At 45.7% G+C, this 15,000-nt stretch overlaps 1 protein-coding gene across 7 annotated transcripts in view; it reads left to right on the plus strand.

Moving 5' to 3' along the window:
- Positions 1–908: 908 nt before the first annotated feature.
- The window catches only part of LOC143487693 (uncharacterized), a 68,931-nt gene continuing 54,839 nt past the window's right edge, over positions 909–15,000 (plus strand). For 6 of the 7 annotated variants that reach the window (XM_076986768.1, XM_076986769.1, XM_076986764.1 and 3 more), the window contains exons 1-3: positions 909–1,346; positions 3,013–3,090; positions 7,733–7,798. In XM_076986768.1, coding sequence (XP_076842883.1) covers positions 1,233–1,346; positions 3,013–3,090; positions 7,733–7,798 — 258 coding nt within the window. In that variant the 5' untranslated portion in view covers positions 909–1,232. Of the gene's footprint in view, positions 1,347–1,367; positions 2,058–3,012; positions 3,091–7,732; positions 7,799–15,000 lie in introns of those variants that run through there. The other variant, XM_076986770.1, reaches the window with a different exon arrangement.

Raw genomic sequence — 15,000 nt, forward strand, 5'->3', positions numbered from 1 at the left:
GGTACGTGATCACCAGTTTAGCTTTTTCAAATTTGTGTCATTAATCATGTTGGTTCCTTCATCTTCTCGCCTCATTTCAACGCAGCGCAGTTACCAGCAGCCGCCACAAGGTGGAGCCAAACACGAGTGAACGTGGTCGGTTGGGTTCGGTTGCCGTTTACCGGAGTTTGCCAAGTTCTGATCGTGATTGCACGGTTATAACGGCGATAACGCGCTGGCGACCGCACACTTAGGACGTTTATTTATGTTGTAAAAGTTGCACCAGTTTAAACTAAACCAGATTCTCCCTGAAACAGCAGCGGTTGTTGTATTCCCTCAACTTCCGGCGCCGTCTACCGATCTTGATTCCCGTTGTTCCCGAAAAATAAACGCAGTGTCCGCGCTGGGGGGCGGGCCCTTCACTCCTATTGGTCGCAGCCGCTGCCAGTCAGCGCCTGTGGCGCTCAGGCCCCGCCCCTCCTCCCCGTCGCGTGAGTGAACATTCCAGCCCGCTGGTTTGTGGTGCGCGTGAGCACGGAGCGTCCGCGCGAGCTGCACGGTTGGACGGTTCGACCTCGGGCTCGAGACGTTTGGTGTCGGTGCCTGCACGGTTCGGTCCGTTTGAACGCGTAGGCTGGTGCGCGAGCCCTCCCCCCCGTTTGCAAGTTTGGACATCCGCGCGCAACTGTTTTCCTGCACGAAAACAAACTTGGCTCGCGCAGCAGATGGAGCGGAACCGGACGCGCCGCCGCGCGTGAGCTGTTCCGGTGGAGTTGGTGATATCTGTCCGGTCCGACCCCCCCGGGGTGGTTGACACGGGGGGGGGGGGCGCCTACACGGACCCGTCCGCCTCGCGCTCGTAGGAGGGGATTCCTCACTGTTTACGCACAAAAAGTTACCGGTGCTGTCTGTGGTTCACGCGCGTACCGGATCGGTGCAGTGGTCGGTGCGCGTTCACCGGATCGGTCCTGGTCGGACACGCGGCGCCCAGTCCAAACGGTCCGGTGCGGTTCGCCACTAACGGGTCCGTCTCCCCGTCACGGTTCGGTATGCGGCGCTTGGAGCTGTGCGCGAGCCCGGCACCGGTGCACGGGGAACGGTCACGTCACGGGTGACTGCAGCGCGCGGGGGAGGATTCGCTCCGGAGGAATACTGCGCACTTATTAAAGAAGAAGACGAGCACGACCGGACCCTTACCGGACCGTACCGGACCCGTACCGCAGGCGTCCACACCTGGACCCACCAAACCGAACATGTCCGCCAACACCTGTGGGAAGTTCCAGGCCAACATCTTTAATAAAAGCAAATGCCAAAACTGTTTCAGACCTCGCGAGTCGCACGTGCTGAACGACGAGCACCTGGCGCAGGTAAAAACGTGTTTGTGTTCATCTGGTTTATGGAGCTTCTCACTAAAATCACCATGAACCACCAGGATCAATAATCACCACGACCCGCTGCACGTCTGCGCTGTGTCTTACATCAGCGCTCAACACCCACACTGTCCTGTATTGGAGATGTTGGAGGTTTGTCCTGTATTGGAGATGTTGGAGGTTTGGTTATTTACTGCACAGTAGGACTTCATGAGTAGAACCACTGAGACGCCCACAGACGTTCTGCCACACGCGACCGTGTCCGGGTCTCCAGATCTGACCCAGAACATCAGCACCGCCAACGCCAGCGGCCTTACCAAACGCTGCTATCAGACCCAGCTGGGTGTCTGTAGCTGTCAGACCAACGCTTCAATTAGCTGTCCGTCTCCTACGTGTGTGTGTTAAAAGCACCTTGTAAGTGTGGTGCATCTGAGATGTTTTTCAGCGGTTTCTCGGCGTGATCTGTGTGTCTCAGTGTTTACGCAGGAAGCCTTAAATAGCCCTGTGCACCTACAGCTTTCTGCTGGTCCGCTGTAACTCGACCCGCCGGAGAAGCTGAACCAGGCGCGTTGGAGAATCTGGCGTGCAGTGCCCCACCTGCTACAGGCCAGCTCCACCTGTGACCCAGAACTGGGCCTGTAGCATGGCCTTCTCTGAATGGGCTAGGGCCCTTGACCTTTGACACAGCCTGATGGAGAAGTCTTCACTGTCAGTGGTGACCAGAACCAGGACTCCTGTTCTCATACACATGTACAAATGATGATGATGATGATTATTGATAGACTACAATAGTTTGCAAGAAAGTCTTTGAAGAAATGGTTAATTTACTCAAACTTTGTGTGTGTGCGTGTGCATGTGCGTGCGTGTGACCTTGTGTGTGTATGTGTGTGTGTGTGCGTGCAGTGATGTTCTGTGGGTTCTAGTAATGTATACTGATAACAGTTATTCGTCTTTTCCCTCTGCACACTGACACCAGTGACTGATCAAGTCACTTTGTATTGACAGTATGTGCACAGACTTGCACACAGTGGCATATTAACACACACACAGGCAGGAGAACTATGTAGGTGGGGTGGGTGACCAAATAAACAAGAGTAAAGTTTAACCATGAAGAAGATATGCTTGACCTGTATCCTGTATACCAATGACACATTCTCTCTCTCTCTCTCTCTCTCTCTCTCTGCCCCTCCAGAACAAGCGTATGTTATACTATCGGGCGGTCATTATGCAGTAGGGGTTGGGGTGGGCTTCATGGCTTCATTTTACCCGTCACTCATCTTTCTGTCTCTTTTCTCATATTCATATTCTCTCCATTCACATTTACAGACACATTTCTATTGTTCTGAGCTGTTGAACTAACCACTACATGCCAGCCTTACCTTGCACAAACACACACACACGCCTGTACGCACGCAAACTCTTTCTATGGCCACGGGTAGGTTATATACAGAGGACCTTACTCTTTTGTAATCCGGGAGAAAGAGAAAGAATGCCCCGCTTTGTGTGTGTGTGTGTGTTTTGTACTCTAAAGCTCTGGGAAACATTTTGCTTTTGATCTTTAGACTGGGCTAAATAAAAAATAAATAAACAGCATTGTGTACACATTCACGTTACATGACAGAGTTTTATTGATTCTGTGTGTGTGTGTGTGTGTTTCATCCAGGCTAAGCCGATATATGGAGGTTGGCTGCTTCTGGCTCCAGATGGAACAAACTTTGAGAACCCGTTGCATCGTTCTCGGGTGAGTGAGGGTGTGTGTGTGTGTGTGTGAGAGTTTCTCCTTGTGTGTGTATCTGTGTGTTTGTGTATGTGTAGACCTCCTGTGTGTGTGTGAAAGTTTCTCTTTGCTTTCAGCCTTACATTCTTAGCCTCAGATGAGATTAACCTGTGAATTAGTTATACTGAACACACACACAGAGGCCATACAGAAAGAATGTATTTGAGGTTGTGTGTTTTTCAGTTTCTTTTATTTCTTGTCCTGCCCCTCCCCTTATCAAGCACTTAGCCAATGAGAAAGCAGCGCTGTATGAGCCATCTGCAGGCACTAGCCATTCTGGTGTTTTTCTCTTTCTGCTTATTTTATCGTTCTAGAGCAGGGGTGCTCATTACGTCGATCGGAATGTGCGTAGATCGCGTCACATAAAATAGTAGTAGATGAATCGCACATCTGCACTGACGGTTGTATTTTGATTGACATTCACGGTAGCCAATCTGCAATCCACTCAACAAATTACGTTCGCCACCACCCACAACCCTCCCCCAGTGTTACTATTGTTATGGTGTTTCTACTGTTATGGTGTTTCTATTGTTATGGTGTTTCTACTGTTATGGTGTTTCTACTTTTATGGTGTTTCTATTGTTATGGTGTTTCTACTGTTATGGTGTTTCTACTGTTATGGTGTTTCTACTGTTATGGTGTTTCTACTGTTATGGTGTTTCTACTGTTATGGTGTTTCTACTGTTATGGTGTTTTCCTCTTTCTGGTGTTTGTTGTTCTGGTGTTTCTTTGTGTTTCTGTTATCCGTTTCACTGGAAAGGCCGATGGTTTAACCGGTTCTCCAGAAATGTTACAGTTGTTTATAACACAAACATTCTGAGGTTTATGGTAATCAGTGTGTGCGGTATATAGTAATCATGAGAAATATGATAGTGTGTGGAGTTTATGTTAATCAATGTGTTATGGTGATCAGGGAGGTATATTGTGAGGTATATGGTAATGGTATAGTAATAGTACGGTAATCAATATAAGGGGTATATGGTAATGGTATAGTAGTTGTAGTAGTAGTAGTATGGTAATGGTATGGTAATTAGTGTCAGGTATATGGTAATGGTATAGTAGTAGTATGGTAATGGTATGGTAATCAGTGTTAGAGGTATATGGTAATGGTATAGTAGTAGTATGGTAATTAGGGGTGGGCATAGATAAATTTTTTTAATCTAGATTAATCTCACTGAAATCTTGAAATTAATCTAGATTAATCTATATTAAAATGGCTCATATGCGTGCTACCCAAGTAATGACTAAAAGTCAGTTTTTGAGATAGGGTTTCTTAATACAGAGGGTGCATTAGACCAGGGGCTCATCTCCTGTTTCCAAAATGCATCAATGACTGCTTGAGAAAGCTGTTCTACTTTGATACTTGAAGAAAAAAAAACATGCTCAATAAAATGTAGGCTACTCGTGTTCAACGGTTTATTCAGTTAAACATGAATTTGTAAGCCTACATACTGTACATTAAAAGGGGTTAATAACATGTTTATTCAGCTAAACATGATATTTGAAATGTAAACATTTAGTACATTTAACCTCACGGACGTAATTTGTAATTACGTAATTTTTTTCAAAAGCCGGTTTTGGTCCTCTGCAGTTTTAACGGTTAAAAAGAAATATTTAAAAAGCGACGAATCTAGCGCTAGGACCATGCAGAAAACGACCGCTCCGAGCTCCGCTCCGGTAACACTTTACGTTCATAAAAATGAGTTTTCCATGAAGCAAACCTGGCGACTTCGTGGATGTATCCATGTAAACACACGTACGATTTGTAATTCACAGGTTTGAAAACTCGTTCTCGCCCCTACTGTGCAATTTGGTTAGGAATACAGCCGAGCTGAACTATCAAGTTGAAAGTCATCATAGTTTGCTTACCCATTTTGACCCAGTTCCCAACCCAACTTTAAGAATAGATTAACGGCGATAATTTTTATATCGCCCGATAAGATTATCAAATTAACGACCGCCGTTAACGGCCCACCACTAATGGTAATGGTATGGTAATCAGTGTTAGAGGTATATGGTAATGGTATAGTAGTAGTATGGTAATGGTATGGTAATCAGTGTTAGAGGTATATGGTAATAGTATAGTAGTAGTATGATAATGGTATAGTAATCAGTGTTAGAGGTATATGGTAATGGTATAGTAGTAGTATGGTAATGGTATAGTAATCAGTGTTAGAGGTATATGGTAATGGTATAGTAATCAGTATTAGAGGTATATGATAATGGTATGGTAATCAGTGTTACAGGTATATGATAATGGTATGGTAATCAGTATTAGAGGTATATGATAATGGTATGGTAATCAGTGTTACAGGTATATGATAATGGTATGGTAATCAGTGTTAGAGGTATATGGTAATGTTATGGTAATCCGTGTTAGAGGTATATGGTAATGTTATGGTAATCCGTGTTAAAGGTATATGGTAATGGTATGGTAATCAGTGTTAGAGGTAGGGTAAGGTAAGGTCAGGAGGCAGTATTTTACAGAGGGCTCTCAGACTACAGTAGGGTTGTCAGACTGGAAGGGGTCAGTAATGTGGGCTTTGGGTTTCAAGTTTTCTGTTTTAATATGAGCGTATTTGAATCCTTTAAAGGTTGTTTGTGAGTTGCTAATTTCCTAACATCTTCCACTACACTTTGCAGAACGCTGTTTTGCGTCACAGGGGGTCGTAGCTCTCTGTGCTGTGGTTGACCTCTCACACTACTTCCTGCCTGTCTTATCCTGACCTTTCAGTCTGTCTGATGTTTCTGTGTGTGTCTGGTTCTGTTAATACACACCTGCTATACATCCTCTTCTTGTCCACATGGGCCAAAGGTGAATATATTTGTACACCAAAATCAAACCGTAAAATTCAGTGGAATATTTCTGCATTACCTCTGCAGCATCTGTGAGCCTGGAGACCTTTACAGGAATGTTTAGAGATAAATAAGACACTCAGGCTTAATAACAGCTCATAACCCAAGAAGGGAATAACAGATCTCTTCATAAGCTTCATAAAAGCCACGGAGATGAAAATAGCTTCGTGACATCCATGGCCAGGATTACAGGCTTCTGAGCAGCTTCTCACCAGCCATGGAGAGGAGAACAGGCAGTATTATGTAAAAATAAAAAAAACCACTTGGACAAGAAATGGAAATGACAGTTTCTGTTGAATTTCTAATAATAAACAAACTGAATTTTAAATATGAACCAGGTTTTTCTAACAGTTTCTTTGGTGACATTTAACTCTGCCAATGGATGTTTAAGAGATACAAGTTGATATCAGATTACTGCAGGGTGCGTGTGTGTGTTGCAGGGTGCGTGTGTGTGTTGCAGGGAGCGTGTGTGTGTTGCAGGGAGCGTGTGTGTGTTGCAGGGTGCGTGTGTGTGTTGCAGGGTGCGTGTGTGTGTTGCAGTGTGTGTGTGTTGCTGGATGTGCTTCAACACGTTTCTCTGATGAAACTGTAGCCGCCCCATCAGGGTGTGAAAGGTCAAGCTTCATCCTCACCACTGCTGCCCTGCAGCTGATTGGTGGAAGTGCTGATGAGGGCGGGACATAAATCCCCACGACTGATCCTGTTTGAGTAACGAAACAGCTGAATGTGTGACGCCCTGACGTGAGGGTGTGTGAAGTGACGCCCTGACGTGAGGGTGTGTGACGTGACGCCCTGACGTGAGGGTGTGTGACGTGACGCCCTGACGTGAGGGTGTGTGACGTGACGCCCTGACGTGAGGGTGTGTGCCCCTGAGTTTGACTGCTCCACGCTGTTACTGAAGCTTAAACAGACCACACAGCCTGGGGAGGGAGGGGGGGGGGTGTTCTTCTTTTCCCACAGACAGAGAGCACGTCAGAGAGATTGTTCTATATATACGTGTGAGTGGGCTGGTGAGATAGAAGGGGAGCGAGTGAGTCTGTGTGTGTGTGTGTGTGTGTGTGTGTGTGTGTGTGTGTGTGTGTGTGTGTGTGTGTGTGTGTGTGTGTGTGTGTGTGAGAAAGCGGCAGTGTGTGTGTGTGAGTCTGTGTGTGTGTGTGTGTGTGTGTGTGTGTGAGAAAGCGGCAGTGTGTGGGAGGTGAGGGGGTGGTGGAGTCGCTGAGTCACGCTTTCAGCTTCAAGTCCTGAGAACATGGAGCTGTGTGTGTGTGTGTGTGTGTGTGTGTGTGTGTGTGTGTGTGTGTGAGCATGAGAGAGTGTGTGTGTGTGTGTGTGTGTCAGTGTGAGTGTGTGTGTGTGAGCATGAGAGTGTGTGTGTGTGTGTGTGTGTGTGTCAGTGTGAGTGTGTGTGTGTGAGTATGAGAGAGTGTGTGAGTGTGTGTGAGTGTGTGTGTGTCAGCATGAGAGAGTGTGTGTGTGTGTGTCAGTGTGAGTGTGTGTGTGAGCATGAGAGAGTGTGAGTGTGTGTGAGTGTGTGTGTGAGCGTGAGTGTGTGTCAGTGTGAGTGTGTGTGTGTCTCTGTGTGTGTGTGTGTGTGTGTAACAGAGAGCTACAGAGGGGAAGATTGGCTAGAAAAGCTTATCATCACAAACTGACAGAAGAAGAAATACAACACAAACAACTGCTTATACTCTCCCATTGCATTATGGGATATTAGCAGCACACACTGAGTAATTTTGTTTCTCTCTTGCAGAAATGGCAAAGACGATTCTTCCTACTTTATGAACATGGGCTCTTACGATACGCTTTGGACGAGATGGTGAGTGTTTGTGTGTGTGTGTGTTTGTTTGTGTAAGTGTGTGCGTGTGTGTGTGTGTTTCATTTACTTCCTGCTGATAGATGGTATTGATTGCCCTACATCCTGGTTTTGTTCTGGTAGTGTGCAGGTGTGTGTATATTTGTGTGTATTTGTGTAATCGTGGGTGTATGTATAGGGGTGTGTGTGTATGTGTACAGGTGTATGTATATGCAGGTATGTCTGCTTGTGAATTCCTGCGTCCTGTCTGCACTGCCCCTGCTCTGGTAGGCGGGACACCCTGTAGCCACCCCGTAACCCCTGTATCCCTATAGCCCCCGTAGCCTCGTAACCCCGTAACCCCGTAACCCCGTAACCCCGTAACCCTGTAGCCTCGTAACCCCGTAACCCCGTAGCCTCGTAACCCCGTAACCCCGTAACCAGCCCCGGGGCCCGTCCTTCACCAGGTGTCGGTGGTCAGCTGTAGGTGTTGTAGTTGAACGTCCAGGTCTGATGTTATTGAACGATACTGAACAGCAGTCTGGCACCTGCATGCTGTCTTTGTTCTCGTGTTCAGGTGTGAGCGTAAATCATTTACTGTCTGCACGCAAACAAAATGCTACACCCCGTTACAGTAACAGGATTGTGTGTGTGTGTTTGGGGGTGGGGGGGCACATATCTTATCCACAATACACAACAGATGTGTGTGTATGATCATTTGACTGGTTGATATTTTGTATGATAATTTGAAACTAGGTTCACACCTTAATCCAGCAATGCATGGCCATCCTGGAGTGAGTGAGTGTGTGTGTGTGTGTGTGTGTGTGTGTGTGTGTGTGTGTGTAATGTTATTTGGCATACACTTCTGGAAGGCCCCGTAGAATGCGTTGGCTGTGTGTGTGTGTGTGTGTGTGTAGTCTTTTTTGCCGTTCAGTGTTGGCATTGTGTGTGTGTATTGTGTTCGTGTTGGAGTGTGTGTGTATGTATGTGTGTGTGCGTGCATTTGTGTTTTGAGTGTGTGGGTGCTAAGTGTCTCGGTTTGAGGTGTGTGTGTGTGTGTGTGTGTGTGTGTGTGTGTGTGTAGCTCAAAGCTTTAAGCGTTTCTTTGCTTTCATGGACAGTAGAGTGAAGAGCCTCAGTCAGGAACACTTATGTAAGATGCATTAACATATCTGTGTGTGTTATTGTGTGTGTGTGTGTTATTGTGTGTGTGTGTGTGTGTGTGTGTGTGTGTGTGTGTTATTGTGTGTGTGTGTTATTGTGTGTGTGTGTGTTAGTGTGTGTGTGTGTTATTGTGTGTGTGTGTTATTGTGTGTGTGTGTGTGTGTGTGTGTGTGTGTGTGTGTGTGTGTGTGTGTGTGTGTGTGTGTGTGTGTATGCTTATGTGTGTGGACCCACTCATCTACCTAAAGATACAAGGCAAATGGAGTGAGATGAGTGTGAAACGGTGTGTGCGTATGACTTTGTGTTCAGGTTGGTACACCCTACAGAGCCAGATGAAAATGTCCCCCCCGTTACTCACGTTACCTCCGTTACTCACGTCACTCACGTCACCCACGTCACCCACGTTACTCTCTCCCATTTCTCCCATTACTCCCATTACCGTCTCGTGTTACTTGCATTATTCTCTATTACTCAAGTTACGTGTCTCATTACTCAGTGATGCAAATATCTCAGATTCTCTCTCCCCTCTCTCTCTCCTCTCTCACTCTTTCGCTCTCTCTCTCCCTCTTCCCTCCTCTCTCACTCTCCCTCCCTCTCTCTCTTCCTCTCCCTCTCTCTCTGTCCTTTCCCTGTTCTCTTATCTCCTTCTGTTTTTCCACCTTTACTCTCTTATCCTGAGACACACACCTTCTGTATTGTCTCTTTCCTCTCTGCCTGTCTGAAAGTTGAATAGCAATATGAATTAATTTACATTTCATTCATTTACATGCAAGTACCTCTGAAATGTATTTATGGGAAGAATAGTGCATCTGTGTACTGTGAAACTGTGTGTGTGTGTGTGTGTGCGTGTGTTGGAGTGTTAGAGTGTTAGCTTTTAAGTAAAGGAAATGGCCCCAGACTGATTATTAGTTCGCCCACATCACAAGGGTAATGTCTGCTGTGTTGTGTGTGTGTGTGTGTGTGTGTGTGTGTGTGTGTGTGTGTGTGTGCGTGCGTCTGTAGGCACAGATGGGTTGTGGGTTGCCTTCATGATGTGGCATGGTAAAGCTTTAACCATGAGAAACACGCATGCATTCCCACACACACACACACACACACACACACACATGCTTGCATTGAATTCCAGGCTTTTGTAACTGGTCATTTGAGAATGAGCTAGTTGCTGTAAAGATTTCTTTAATGTAGTAAAGTAATGTGTGTGTTTGTGTGTGTATGTGTGTGTTTTGGTGGTGTGTGTGTATGTGTGTGTTTGTGTGTTTTGGTGGTGTTTGTGTATGTGTGTGTTTGTGTGTGTGTGTGTATGTGTGTGTTTTGGTGGTGTGTGTGTGTATGTGTGTGTTTGTGTGTGTGTGTGTGCGTATGTGTCTGTGTGTATGTGTGTGTTTTGGTGGTGTGTGTGTATGTGTGTATTTTGGTGGTGTGTGTGTATGTGTGTGTTTTGGTGGTGTGTATGTATCTAGGTGTGTGTTGGATCTCTGAGCCTTGAGTGATTATGTGGTTATCTGAGGGTGTTGGGGGGGAGCAAGAGAGGAAAATGTGTTTAAGGGTGTGTGTGTCTGTGTGTGTGTGTGTCTGTGTGTGTGTGTGTGTCTGTGTCTGTGTGTGTGTGTGTGTGTGTGTGTGTCTGTGTGTGTTTGTGTGTCTGTGTTTTTGTGTGTGTCTGTGTTTGAGTGTTAGATAATTAGAGATTGGTTGTAAACTTGAGCTGTGGTTTTAGGGTGTGTTTAGGGTGTGTTTAGGGTATGTGTGCACATATATACATGTGAGAGAGGAGGAGTGATGAAGAATCAGAAAGAGGGAGATATACAGATAGAATGAGACAGGGATAGAAGAAGAGAGAGATATAGAAAGTGATACAGCAAGAGGTGTGAGAGAGAGAGAGAGAGAGAGAGACAGAGTAAGTGTGGGAGAGAGAGAGGGTGAGAGAGAGACAGAGAGAGAGTGTGGGAGAGAGAGGGAGAGAGAGAAGGTGAGAAGGAGACAGAGAGAGAGTGTGGGAAAGAGACAGAGAGAGATGGTGAGAGAGAGACAGAGAGAGAGTGTGGGAGAGAGGGAGAGAGAAAAGGTGAGAGAGATAGGGAGAGAGTGTGGGAGAGAGAGATCAGGGACGGAGGAGAGAGAGAGGATGTCTTTACAGTGCTACATGCTGGTCTATTTTAAAGTTCCACATGCAGGTCATCAAAGAGAGACACTTCATCTCTGACTCACGCTGATGACGTCATCGAGGAGAGAGCTCACGCCCACATCCAGCTGCTTACCTGTGTGTGTGTGTGTGTGTGTGTGTGTGTGTGTGTGTGTGTGTGTGTGTGTGTATGTGTCTATGTGTCTATGTGTCTATGTGTCTATGTGTCTGTGTGTATGTGTGTGTGTGTGATGAGTGTGAGCAAGACAGATGGACAGACATACAGTCACACGCAAAGACAAACATAACACACAGAAACCCACCCCATACACACACACACACACACACACACGCACACACGTATACACACACACACACACACACACACACACACTTGTACACACACACACACACACACTCTTTCTCACACACACACACACACACACACACACACACACTACAGTTTTTGATGGCTGTACACTACTCTGGTTTCTCCATAGATGCTGTATCTTCATTTTTGAACTTTCAGGATTCACTGTCCCAGAATTCTAGGCAAGATTACCTAATTACAACATACCAGTGGGATTAGCCAGCCTGCCAAGTACTAGTATCTCTCTCTCTCTCTCTTTCTCTCTCTCTTTCTGTCTCCTCTCTCTTTCTCCTCTCTTTCTCACACACTCTCTTTCTCTGTGGATCGTTTTGTGTGCTGAGCTCAGATGTTTTCTGGTAACACTGTTAAAACTGAGGCAGAGAGGTGAACTTAGACCTCTGCCCACACAACCCAGACACGGATAAGTGGGGGATGGATTGATGGATGGATGGATGGATGGATGGATGGATGGATTGATGGATGGATGGATGTTCCTATGAGTTTAATTTAGTGTTCTTCCTCTCCTTTTCACCTGTACGTCTCCTGTCCCTGTTTTGTCTGTGACCATGGTGAGTGTGTGTACAAGCTTCATTCCGTCACAGGTGCAGGTGTACAACTCACACACACATGCACATGATGTTGGGATGAGAGTGGCTGTGTTAGGGGTGTGTGGGTACATGGAGGTTAGGGGGGTTGTGTTGGGTGCTGTTGGGGGGTTGTGTGGGGTGGTTGTGTTGGGTTGTTGTGTTGGGTGGTGGTGTGGGGTGGTTGTGTGGGGTGGTGTGGGGTGGTTGTGTTGGGTGCTGTTGGGTGGTGTGGGGTGGTTGTGTTGGGTGGTGGTGTGGGGTGGTTGTGTTGGGTGCTGTTGGGGGGTTGTTGGGTGGTTGTGTTGGGTGGTTGTGTTGGGTTGTTGTGTTGGGTGGTTGTGTTGCGTGGTGTTGGGGTGGTGGTGTTGGGTTGTTGTTGGGTGGTGGTGTTGGGTGGTTGTGTTGCGTGGTGTTGGGGTGGTTGTGTTGGGTGGTGTTGGGGTGGTTGTGTTGGGGTGGTTGTGTTGGGTGGTGTTGGGTGGTGGTGTTGGGGTGGTTGTGTTGGGTGGTGGTGTGGGGTGGTTGTGTTGGGTGGTTGTTTTGGGTGGTGTTGGGTGGTGGTTGTGTTGTTGGGTTGTTGTGTTGGGTGGTGGTGTTGGGTGGTGTTGGGTTGGGTGGTGGTTGTGTTGGGTGGTGTTGGAGGTGAGTTTGGTTTTGTTGGGTGGCAGGGTGGTTAGGTGTTGGTGTGGGTGGTTGGAGTGTGTGGAGTGATCTGTTTCTCTCTCTATCTCTCTCTCTAACTCTTCTTTCTCTTTTCTCTGCTCTCCTCGTATCTCCCTATTCTCTCTCTCATTCGGTTTCTCTTTTCAAATACAGTAAAAATGTTGTTAGTCCTGTAAAAATTATGCTCACTAGTGTTGATTAATGTGTGTATGTGTATGTGTGTGTGTGTTTGAGTATATGCGAGTGTGTGTATGTGTGTAGAGTCTGGTCTAACTGAAAGGTCCATTGTGTGTGTGTGTAAGTGTGTGTGTGTGTGTGTGTAGGGTTCTCTATAAAGAGGAAATTGTTGAGCAAGGGAGCAGAGACAGAATGAGAACAAACCAGTCTGATAATGCAGTGTGTTCATATGTTCAGACACACACACACACACACACACACACACACACACACACACACACACACACACACACACACACACTGTCTCTCTCATACACACACATGCTCACTTCTTTGCAGTGTACCTATTGGGTTGCATAAATGTTTTCCTAGAATTCATTCATACTTGCTGACAACTTTGAGTACCCAGACACATCTCCAAAATATGAGGAAAATCTGACTTCATCATTTTAATACTTCAGTTTGGACACACATGCATACGCATACACATACCTAAACTATTTCCCAGGATTTTAAATGTTTTAAAACCACACAGATCCACACAGTGGAGACACACACACACACACACTCAGTGGCACTTGAGCTGGTTCGGGTTGATACTTCATGGGCTTCTTGTTTGACTCACTGGCTGACATGCTCGAATCTACACACACACACACACACACACACACACACACAAAACCAGAAAAACACACACACACGTACACACAGATACACATGCACACAAAGATAGTAACACACACATAAAGTGGGTGGCGCTTTCTGGATCAGGGGTCATGGGATTCTTGTTTGACTCACTGGCTGACATACTCGTATCTCCACACACAATGATGGAAAAACATACACAGACAGACATACACACAGATAGAAAAACACACACAAAAATACACACACACACACACACACACACAGATAGAAATACACACAAAAATACACACACACACACAACGACAGACACAAACAACTAGACGCACATACATATATTGAAACACAAATAAAAGATAGGGACACTCACCAAGATACACACACATAATTAAATATAAAAAAAATAAAATAAAAAAATAATAGAACAAATAGAGCCTTAACAAACTAAACTCTATCCTACAAAATTTCTTAAAAAACAATTTCTTTAGTGTCTTCATACATGGAGGGCAACACTTTAGTTGTAAGATGCAACCTTTATATACTTTCGCGAGTGACAGTAGCGCGCGAATATGTACACCTCGCGTGAAACTGCGCGAATGACAGAGGCATTTATAGCCTACTTGGCGCGTCAGATTCTTTGCAGTTTTGTCCGAAGCGATATGTGGTAGTATAAAGAAACACCCCTCAAAAACAGGGGAAGTAACATTTACCTGATGAATTTTAATGTTGCTTTGTGTTCCAGGTTTAAAAAGTGCTGGAATTTAGGCTTGAAAAATGCTTGAAATTGTAACTTCTTCGTTTCACAACAGTTGTCTGACTGAACAGTTCTCTTGTATTACGTTAATAAATACGAGCCTCTTGTAATTCCAGGACGAAACATGAAAGAACGTGAAGACGTTGAGATTGGGCATTTTGAAAATAAACAACCATTAAATAATGTGATAAAAAAGCGAATTATTTTGAATCATTACGAGTATATGTATAAATATTTAACTTAATTTGGTTTAACGTGCTGGGAATTATTGAAATGGACCTTGAAAGTGACGTACAAGTGCTTTAATTCCACCTTGTAAAGGTGTATGAACCCGGCAAACATGACTTGGTTCATTGCGCTGAAGCGCGGTGCGCGTGAAGTTACAAAATTCGAGAGGTGCACGACCTCGCGAATTGCCAGCGTGAGAGGCCCTCGCGCACGGGCAGAGCCATCGCGATTACGTCATTTTCAGCGTGCGGACTAGGGCCGAACGATTTTGGAAAATAATCTAATTGCAATTTTTTATCTATAAATTGCGATTGCGATTTAAAATCGCGATTTTTTTTCCATTGTTCTACTTCAGGAAACTGTTTCGGCATTTTTTATACAGCTCAGATACAGGGTTGCCGGGGGGGGGGGGGGGGGGGGGGGGGGATCTGTGTGTAAAAAATGGACTAAATTTAAGTATTATTATTATATCGTGATCGATTGATCGCCTGTGGTTGGCGCCAGAGCGAACTACTA

The sequence above is a fragment of the Brachyhypopomus gauderio genome, unplaced genomic scaffold (assembly GCF_052324685.1).
Source record: "Brachyhypopomus gauderio isolate BG-103 unplaced genomic scaffold, BGAUD_0.2 sc49, whole genome shotgun sequence".
In the NCBI taxonomy this organism is placed as follows: Eukaryota; Metazoa; Chordata; class Actinopteri; order Gymnotiformes; family Hypopomidae; genus Brachyhypopomus; species Brachyhypopomus gauderio.